This window comes from Emys orbicularis, chromosome 1 (genome assembly GCF_028017835.1).
Source record: "Emys orbicularis isolate rEmyOrb1 chromosome 1, rEmyOrb1.hap1, whole genome shotgun sequence".
Lineage (NCBI taxonomy): Eukaryota > Metazoa > Chordata > Testudines > Emydidae > Emys > Emys orbicularis.
Window position 1 is genome coordinate 235,235,766 of NC_088683.1, and position 11,238 is coordinate 235,247,003.

Genomic DNA, 11,238 nt, shown 5'->3' on the forward strand with positions numbered 1-11,238 from the left:
TGCCAAAGTCTCAATCCTCCTACAATCCTCACACACACACACCTTCTAATGTCTGAAACAAATGAGGTAGGGCTCTACAGACAATAGTCTTCTTTACTACACAACCCTGATTCATCCCCAGAACACATCCCTCCTGTGCATAAAACAAGACAGGGATCCTGAGGGGAAAAATATAGTATTCAACTAGATAATTCAAGACCATATCATAATTAGGTTTGTCAGAATTCAATTTTTATATACTTTTGACAGACAATATCAATGTTTATTTTTAAACTTTTTTTCAGTTTTTATCAATTTAAATTTTCATGGTTGCAGGAAATTACGGGGGAGTTAGATAATTATTTAATGAGAGTAGATGTTGAGATTCAAAAAGTTAAAACTTTGTAACCCTTAAAACACAAATTGCCAACATCCCATTGCAAAATAGACTAAGTAAACATTCCTAAATCAAACTGTAGTTCTCAAGCAGCATTTTTCTTACTTCACCTATCTGTGAATTTTTATTTTCCATCAATAGAAATATATTTTTGTTAGTTTGTGTGTACATGGTGAAGTTAACATTTATTGACATTTGCCAATAAAAATAAAATCCTTCCAAGCCTACTCATACTGCAGACATACACATAGTGTGTGAGTGTGAGTGTGAGTGTGAGTGTGAGAGAGAGAGAGAGAGAGAGAGAGAGAACGAACCTTAATTCTGGCATTTCCCAACTTCTCGGTGCTTGACTTTGCAACCTTAATATTCTTTTAATGTAATTTTTGTATGAATATACATATATATCACGTACATATTTTATTACTGAAGTGCTTTATTATATATAAGTGATACATATTACGCATTATAATTTGCTTTTGGTTGGGGAACTTTGAATATATTCCAAAAGTGCCAGATCCTAAACTCTATTGAGAGTCTAAAAACCACTGTTAAAATATTTGTGAGAAAGACAAAATCATATACAGCAAAGAAACCATGACAATGAAATTATTTAACCACCACGATGATGACTGCCTCATGATGATTATTTGAGGAGGCAGGTCTCGATACAAAGCACATTTAATTGCTGCAGAAGCAGCAGAGCTGTTTATTGCCTTAGTAATGCTGGCCTGAAGTCATGGACGGCAACATCCAGCACAGGCTACTGAAACAAGTGGTCTTAAAGACTCACTTAAGCTACTGGCAAATGTTAAAAAGGAAGAGCACAAGGAGAACTATTATTTTGAAGAGAAAAAACCCTCTGTCCTCAATAGGCCACAGCCACAGAATAGGGGGACACACAAAATAACCAGGATACTCCCAGAAATATAACAACAGCGTGTTGTTGTTACATTATAACCCATATCCCATCTAAGGCATCTTGTGATTTCCACAGCCAGGCCAAATGTCCATTAGCTAGTGTATTACTAAAGAGCCAAGAGGCAGATAATGTTATCTGTGCAGTCAATCAAAATGGATCCCACAGCAATTCTGTATTTCATGCAACACAAAAATGTCACTCCAGCTTCATAACCCTTACATAATTCTGACTGTTTATCGGTATGATCTATGGGAATGATTATTTCTAGTCAGCCTGCTACATTAGAATCTCTTATCTGTGCCCCACTTACATGCCAATGTGAATGAAAATTGTTTCTGACCCCATATATTTTTATTTTAACAAATGTCACCTCTCTGCCACACAAATAAAAGCATAGATTTGTTTCCAACAGATCCAATTTCATTCTGCAAGAAGCAATTGAACATATGTTGGCAGATAAGAATACAGACCAGTCAATCATGGTCAACTGTAAACAGCACAAACCATATTTCTGAAGTAAAATCAAATTTGATTATAATTACATTTCTAGTAATACCGTGGGAGTGGGAGAGACACTATTCCCCTTTCCTTTATTAGGAAAAAAAGTCCCTCCCTCCTTCCTACCACTATGCACATTAAATCAATAATAAAATAAATGTTTATGGCCAATCTTTTGCTTGCTTTTTCAATTTCACATCTTTCTTCATATGCAATCACCGGCATGCATGGATTCAAAATGACTACCTCCCACAGGAGTAAGCAAGTTAATATGTACTGTACTGAATCACTGAATTGAATTTCAAGCAGAAAATCCTAACAATGTAAAAACACCCATTGTGTTATATAAATGGCAACCATTGCAGGAACAAAAGAAACATTACCTAACACTAACAACAAGGAAATCTCATTCACGGAAAAAAGGCTGGATACAAAATCACTTGGAATCTGTCCTTTTTAATAAAAGTTTTCTGGAAATAAATTCTAGAACTAAAAATCAAGGCATAGTAAGTTGAAATGTGCCCATTTTTTAAATATCAGCAGCTAGGCAGCACTCAGTACCAGAATAGATTAGAAGACAGAAAAAGGCAACATACTTAGTTAATTATAACTAGTTCACCTGAAGTTCTCAAACAAGGACTGAAGTGAACCCCTTGGAGCTCATCTCTAAAGGATTCACAGATAGCTGCTTTCATCAATTAGCATGCACACCCATGTTTCATTATCATATTTTCACTCAGACCTGGCTGTTCACTCACCGCTTTCTTCCAATAGTCAGCATCCAATTCCAAGTTCCAAGCTCATACCTGCTGATTCGGAAAGGGTCTTCATCTGAACCTGTGCTCACAATAACAATTTTGCCAAGAAACCAGAAATACAAAAACCTATCTTACAAAATACAGCAGAGAAGAACACAGAGGCTGGAAGTCACGTAGTGAGGATAACAGCACTGCAGACTTCAGCCCAGAAAACAAACATTTTTGAAAGGCACTGCCTTCTAATTCCAGTGTGCATTATGCCAATTGTAAAAACAAAAGCTGCTAAAAACAGCCCTTGCACAAGCGTGCGTGCACACAACACACACACACACAGAGCATCTAGCTGGAATTTCCCCCCTTAAACCTCAGGGACTAGAACAAACATACATACAAAAAAAGAAAAAGAAAAAGAATTCTATATAATGCACTGCCTCACTTGTAATTTGTAGCTGTAGCTACTGCAGACAGGGATGGGCAAACACAGCTTGTGGTTAAAGACTTGGAGAACAAAAGAAATACTGTATGAATGACTACTGCAAAGATCAGTTAAGAACCAACAGACGATAACTGAAGTTAATGCACACATTTATTATTCTAGCATTTTAATACTAAATACAGGGAAACCTTACCAGGATTTATAGACGTTTGCCTCTATTCACTGCATACATGAGCTTTTGCATCCTTGCAAATACCCCAGCCTGTTTCAAAGACATACAGAACTGATTCTGCCTCAACCTCTGGGTCTAATTTACTGTAATACAGAGGATTTTCAAAGCCATGCCTCACAACAGCTGGCTTGTTTTTGCCTGCTTCTATATGACTGACAAGTTCATACAAGCTCTGTCAACTTTAACCTTGATGACTGAAGGCTTGGTTTGTATTATACGTTACATCATCAAAAACGTCTGACTTCAAGGAGAAAAGCTCACAGTCTTCAAAGCTTAACTGTTTTTTGTTTTTGTTAAAAAGGCTTTTAATGTCTCATTTTGTATTTCAATCAAGAAAATTTTGTCCTGATTTCAGCAACAATGATAAGTTTTAAATATTCAGATATAAACTAATTAATATCAATCAATCGGCTTACCTTCTCAATCACATTTAAACTACTATGTAAATTAATTAGGCATATAATAATAAGTATCTTCATTAAAAGCCTTCCAGCCTGGAAAAAACTGTGTGTATACACATACTTAAAGAGATGCTTGTGTATAGATAGAACTAAATGATATACACACACACGCTCTAAACCTCCTTCACCCCCCAAACTCCTATGATCTGATGATATCATGGCGATCACAAGAGTGAAGCGTGAGTTGCCTATAATATGGCCAAAAGTGTGCATTATATCCTTCCACACAGTTTCTCTGGGTTATGTTTTATATATTTAAAGACTATCACAATATTTTTAAAAGGAAAATGCTCTTAATAAAATCACATACCAAATATCCTTGCACTAGCCATTTGATACCCTTACCCCAGCACTCTGATACATCAGTGACAGGTACCTTAGAAATAGAAGACAGATTAAATAAGAGAGCTATTCTGCATGTTTATTTTTATAAGATTCTGTTTCTTAAAGAAACAGGAAAAAAAATCTGAATTTCTTGTTGACTTTTATAGCCCTCAAACTTTCAGTTTCAATTCAAGTTCACAATGCCCTTCATTAGGTGATTTTGACATCAGACAACTCACTGGATCCTTACTTAGTTTGCATAATGCAGTTTAATTGGTTGATAGGCTGTAACAGATCTGGTTGTCTCACAGTCAACATCTGAGATCATGGCTGTGATAGATGACTGCTTAAGAGTTTCTTATAACTCAAATTTACTGGCACAGTAGTGTCTTCCTTCCTCCCCATCACACTGCAGGCTGATATACACCACAATACATGTTGCTAAGGCCCACATAATGAAAGACCAAAATATTCCATGGCAGGGGTGGCCGAACTTACTGGCCCTCCGAGACACATATGACAATCTTCAGAAGTTTGAGAGCTGGGGCACGCCTGCCGGGGGCCAGAGCTCAGGCTTCAGCCCCACGGGAGGCACCTGATGGGGCTCAGGGCTTCAACCCTGCTCCTGCTGAAGCCCCGAGCCCCCTCCTCCCCACTGGGCAGAAGCCCCTACTGAACCCCCCCGTTGCAAGGCAGAGGTCCTGAGCTGCCTCCCTTCCCCAGTCCGGTAGGTGGAGAATGGAGGAGGACTTGGGGGGGAGAGGGGCTCCACGAGCCGCACTTTAACAGTAACAGAGCCACAGTTTGGCCAGCCCTGTTCTATGGGATAGCTCACAGCATGGCAGTATAGTAAGAGTGGATAGCTGAATCTTCTCTTTATTTAGTATATTCGGAACACATGAACTGCCATACCGGAACAGACAAATAGACCAGCTAGTTTGGTATCCTCTCTTCAATGGTGGCTTATACCAGATAATTCAGAAGAGAGAACAAATCCCTATAATGTCCATTTACTTTAATTAGAGCTGGGTCAGGCCTGAAGTGCTGATACTATATTTAACACCTCTTAAATGTCAAAAAGCAACAAACAGCAAAAAGCTCTAACCTTGATCTAACACTGCCTCAATTTTTGTCATATGTAGTTTTTTGTAGACAATGTAATAAATTGAGGGGGCAGATACATGCAAAATGTTCTCAGAATTTAAATAAAATTATAGGACTGTGAACCTCTCACTGGTAGGCGGTATAATTGTGTTAATTAGAGAATAACTATTAAATGCATGCTTTTCTTTTGATGCAGGCTGACTTGTGCTGCGGGCGCGCGCACACACACACACACTCTCACTCTCTCTGTCTCTCTCCAGGTCCAATTTTTAAAAAGACAACCTTTTTATGTCAGGACTCCTTAGGTTCAACACCCCTTGAATATCAAGGACTACACCTGTTTAAAACATACAGTGACCTCTAAGGGGATGTTAAAAGTGTAGCAAACACTGCAGACTGCAAACAAAGAAAAGGGAGGCCAGTTCTGAAAAAAATAAGATTCTGCATTATGTATACAGACAGCTATGAAACACACACACTACCATTATCTATTGCTTGCTGAATTTTGGTAAGTCATTTCAATGGTAATTTTATATAGGAACCCAATATCCTTAAATACATATGCACACATTGCATTATCTTTGTTTTGCATGTCAGTAGTATCTAGAGTTGCCACCAGTCCAAGTTTTACCTGGACAGTTGGTTTTTGACTGCAAAGTCCGGTCAAAAAGAGAACTTAGCAACCCTAAATGGCACCCGAACCAGAAGTTCAGTTACTGTGGGGAAGCACCGGGTCATTAATCCGTGCCAGCCCCTGCTCAGCTGGGCTGCGTCCTACCTGCAGGCAGGCTCCTTGAGACGATCCAGCGAGTAACAGGGGGAGGAGGGAAGAGGAGTGAGTGATGGGGCGGGGCTTTGGGGGAAAGGCAGAGCAAGGGTGGGGCATTGAGGGGGATGGGAGGGGCAGAGGGTAGGGCTTTGGGGTCCAGTTACCAGCTATTAGAAAGGTAGCAACCCTACTAGTATAATTTTGAATATGTTTCAGTCCTAGAAGTTCAGAACTGGTCTTGGAATTCTGACAATTCTTGGAATTGTACCCAACGTGTGTGGGAATGGGAGTTTGAATGTTTACAATTCATAGCAGTAGTGCTACTTGAATGAGCAGTTGTAACTATATCTAGAAGTGGTCCACTGCTCACTGTTCCCATAAACATAAAACAGAGCACTGAATACTAGAATTCAGACACTTTCTAATTTTTCCAGAGATGGTACTAAGTATATAAATTCATTATAGTCTAAATAAAAAATGAAGCCAAATCCATAAAGTGGTGGATTATAAACATCTTCATGCATACAACATAAAATTGTTTCCATTCTGGGCTGAAAATGCACAATACATGAAACAGACAAAGAAAAAACAAGCAAACTGACTGACTAGTCAGCCATCCAAGCCCTGTAATTTCACTTTAAAGATTATGGGGGGGGGGGGGGGAATGTATAATCTGTTATTTTAATACTTCATTACTTTTCATGTAAGATTCAATACAAGAGTTTAGATTCACAAATAATTCAGCATTCATGACAATATACACAGCATCTGCAATAAGCACAAAATATACACACATTTATTTTAAACACAAATCACGTATTACTCACAAAATAATCAAGGGAGTCTCAAATAGCTGGCTATAATTTTTCTGTTACAGAATGGAGACTGCACCTACAGAATATTTCAGCCCCATACATTGATCTCATGAAATTACTTTTTGGCAGAAAGCTCAGGTCATCAAGGTTTAAGCCACTTAAAGATTTAGGGTTTGATCCTGCAGCTATGAAGCCAATGGCAAAGATCCAAAGATTTGGTGTGGATGATGCAGGATCAGGCTCATAAGCAGTGTAATTTTATACAAGTAGCAAAAAAAATGATTAAAAATGCCAGTAAGCAAATATTTTCTCCATAGTCTATTTGGTTAATGTTCTAAACCTAAATACAGATTAGCCAGATTAAACAAATTATTATTTACAAATTGCTAGCATTGGAAAAAAATATTAAATCAAATTTCTTTAGAGAAACTCCACAGAACATAGGTTTAATCGAGATCACGATGAATGAGACTAGTTCCCTTATCACTTAGGCCTTTCACTATAGTAGTGACATTTTTAAAAATGGTTTTTTACAGTTTCCGGAAACCACCATTCATTATCATTCAGTGACCATTCATGGAATGAAAATTAAACTGTCTGCTAAAGACATATATGCCCTCTACATAGTTTAAATGGCCTTGGCATCAGACAAAGAGCTGAGGGAAAGACCATGAAAGAGACCACTTTACTAAACCTTTTCCTACATTGTGGTGCAATGGTCAAATAATAGAGCTGCAACAGCATGTGAAAACAGCTTACTGCTTTAAAACAAAAAAGTTATTACAGCTGGTGCCCAGTCATGTGATTTACATGGATTCTATGTTATAAAGCGAGGATTGTGTTACACAGACACTGTTAAAATGCTGGCGTAGGTGTATTATTCAGATGCTTTTTGTTCCACAATGCTAGATGGAAAACATCTGAGTTATATAGAGATGCTGTCTAGTCCAGGCTCTCTCTCTCTCTCTCTCACACACACACACACACACACACACACACACACCCCATTTTAAAAGCTACTGCACAGTAAATACAAAGAGCTACACATAATCAAAACAACACAGCAGATCACTTAAACCAATAGAACCATCAGTCTTCATAATATATAGTTTATAAGGTGGAAAATAATGAACACATATTATACATAATACAAATCAGTTGCTGATCATATGGGACATGCATAGCTATACTCATATTGTATGTGCATTTGCTATATTAAGAAATTATCTCCCATTGAGACAGACTACCACTTAAAGATTCTAAGTACTTATAATGAGGAAAATCAGTCGAGATTTTTTTTTTAAATATCTTCTATATATGCTTTTGTTCTTAATTTACAGTTAAAAACAGGATGCAAAAGCAGTTGTTGACTAAATTATTTTAGACACAGTATGTTCTTGTCTGAAATTTGGTTGCCAAGTGCAATTTAGCAGCTGTGGTTTCAATTATTTATTACAATAGCACCCATCGGCCCCAAATCAGGATCAGGTCCCAACTGTGCTAGGCATTCAAGGGTTTTAATTACACTGTGTCAAAACAGATTATTCAAGATTGATGGAAAGCAGCTTGGAAGAATTGTGCCATTTTTCTCCTATTAATTCACTTAACATTAAAAGTGGTGAGTAGAAAATCACATTTGAGAGCCCTTTATCTGTTTTACATTCAGTAATTTTATCTTTACAGAAAACTGACTTACTATACTACTGTATTCCAGCAACCTACAGTAGTTGCCACGTGTATCCCTGACACACTCCTTTAGGAAAATCAAACACTTCCTTCTCTTTAAAAGCATTTAATTGATGAATATTAAGATTGGATCTCTTCCTACACCCTCATAATAAGACTCTGCTGGGACTGAAGAAAATACAATAAATTGGACACTAGGTAATTTCTTTAAAAGGTCTACTCCACAGTCAGAAGAAATCTTAGCTCCAAGAACTGTTATATCGTACATGAGGGGGGGAAAAAGGCATAGCACGATGTTCAACATGAGTTTACCCCAACTTCTATTTTGGGTAGCAAACATCCAGCTCATTCGCTTATTGTAGTCCTCATATAAAACTTTCAGCCTTGGAGACAGAAAAAAAAGCATACCTACCTTAGAGTGCAATTCTGCTCATCAGTGTTAGTTTTGGAGGAAATACACTCCCCATCTTCCCCTGAATCCTCGGTTTGCCTCCTTACTTCAACTGTGACTTCCTGGAAAGGGTTTATAACATAGTAAGACACCAAGTCATCAAGTTTCAGTCTCCTGGAAATATATTATTATGGAACCTCTTATTTGTGGGTTCGCTCTGCTTGAGCATACATAAAGTCAGTAACGTAACATGTCTTATGGTGGTTTGGCTTCAAGGGTTGTATAGTATGCCATGTGACATCTTCTATGGCACTACGAACCTCGCTGTGCTCATGTTACTAATTTATCTCACTGGTCTAGAAGGAAAACTTAAATATAATATTTATAAACCTTAGCAACTTCTGTTTGCCAAAACCAAAGTATTGTAAAAAACTTACAATAGCCTTGTTAGCATTTTAATACAGGCAAGCATTTGAGGACTTCTGAACTTCTTTCTGTGTGTTTCTGTTTCTCAATAAAACACTTAACATTGACCTTCCAGAATTGTATTACCTCAGTACCTTCAAACAACCACACCCAAAGTCTAACACTGTATTAGAAACTCTGAACTCATGGGAAATACAATTGCACTGGGTACTCAAACCAACTAAATTATACACGTGATGTATGTAAAATACCTTTAATTTTCTTTAAATCTAATCGATTTTGTTATATACATCTACAATGCACCCAGCACTGTATTATCCAAGTGATTAAACAGTGGGTTTTGGCGTTGGGTTTTTTTTTTTTTTTTTTTTTTTGGGGTGGGGCTGGGGAGGGAGGGTTGGGTTTGTTTTGTTTTGTGCCAATCCAAGTAGCCTCCACTGAACTTGATACTAACAAAATCAATGCATGTATGGTATATATTACAGGATGATTTTTATTGCTGGATGGGCAATAAAAGAGGAATAATTCAGCTATTCCTGCCTCTTCAGAATAAAATTTCTGCTTTTGAAAACAGTCACTTGTAAGCTACAGCCCAGAAGATTATTTATACAGGTAACTCCTCCCCCCGTCACTCCAAAAATCCTAGTGAAGACTTTTGTTTAAATTAAAACCAAACTCTAGACCTAGTGAGTTTTTTCCTAAGGGATCTCTTATCTTGTCTGAAACTACTGTTTAAATTTTGACTCCTAGATTTTTTTTTCTTAAAACGGGGCAAAGGGAGTTGAAGCGCAGGAAATGAGAGAGGAAGGGAAAAGGGGGAGGAATGTTATAAATATGTGATACCCTGTTTTGTTTTTAACTTGAGCCCAATATTTTGTATTTGCAGAGGAGGCAGTTCAGCTCAAATTGACGGTACCCTCCCCCCGACTAGGATCCCTTACACATGAGGCAATCTTGCAGCAGCTTTAATATGCCTTTAAAATAACAATAGCACAAGGGTCGGTCATTCAGTTTCTCTCACCTGCCAACTGTCCCCTCACTCACACTGCAAAGTTAAAAATTAACTTGTTCTTTGCTTGTGAGCTGAGCAGACTTTTGGCATCTCTCTGAGGATTAGATTTCTTTTAATCACTCATACACAATAGAAGGGCCACCTATTTTTTCTTTAAGTTGTATTAACATTTATTACATCCTTGGATTTTCAAACATAACCATTAAGTTGAGACAGCGAGTGCTGCAGTATCTGGTTATTGGACCAAGAGAATTTAAAAAGAAAGAGGAGAACTGGTAGCGCACCAACCAAGTCACTTTCCTGGGGGGTGATTGCATACTGTTCCTCCTTGCAGTGCTTTTTCCATCTTTGAGTTCTATGGGGCCAGAAGACATCTGAACTGGGGAAGGGGGCTAGGGAAGCAGATGTCATGTTGGGTGAGGGTTTATTGCCATCATCCTCCCCTCATCCCTATTGTAAAGTATGAGATATAGTTAGGCTCAGCAGAATTCAATTTTTAAAATAATGTTGATAGATAATATTGATGTTTATTTTTAACCACTTTTTCCTATTTTTATCTATTTAAATTTTCACAGTTGAAGGAAATTATGGGGAATCAAGCCATGGTCGGGATCAAATAGTAATTATTTAATGATAATAGATATTGAGATTCCAAAAGTGTAAGGTTTTTAACCATTAAAACACAAATTGTCAACATCAAATATCAAAATATACAAAACAAATATCCTTAAATCAAACTCTAATAAATTCTCAAGCAGCATTTTTCTTACTTTGCCTATTTGAATTTCTATTATCATTGATGGAAATATCCTTTTTGTTGGTTTGTGTGTATCCGGTGAAATCGACGTTTACATATATTTACTGATAAAAATAGAATCCGTCCCACCTATATATTCTAATATCTCAATCAAACTAACCAGTTTATTTTCTCTTCAATCATGCCAGTGACAATACAAAAGTGACTGAACTGTTTAGCTCAGTGTACTTTGTTCCATGTTGAACTACTAATATAATATATGGAGATATACCTA

General features: G+C 37.4%; 1 protein-coding gene across 2 annotated transcripts in view; it reads right to left on the reverse strand.

Moving 5' to 3' along the window:
- SHROOM2 (shroom family member 2) overlaps positions 1-11,238 on the reverse strand; it is a 182,713-nt gene that overhangs the window by 38,790 nt on the left and 132,685 nt on the right. For both annotated transcript variants that reach the window (XM_065422377.1, XM_065422369.1), the window contains one exon: positions 8,791-8,891. In XM_065422377.1, the coding sequence (XP_065278449.1) occupies positions 8,791-8,891 (101 nt within the window). The remainder of the gene's footprint in view (positions 1-8,790; positions 8,892-11,238) is intronic.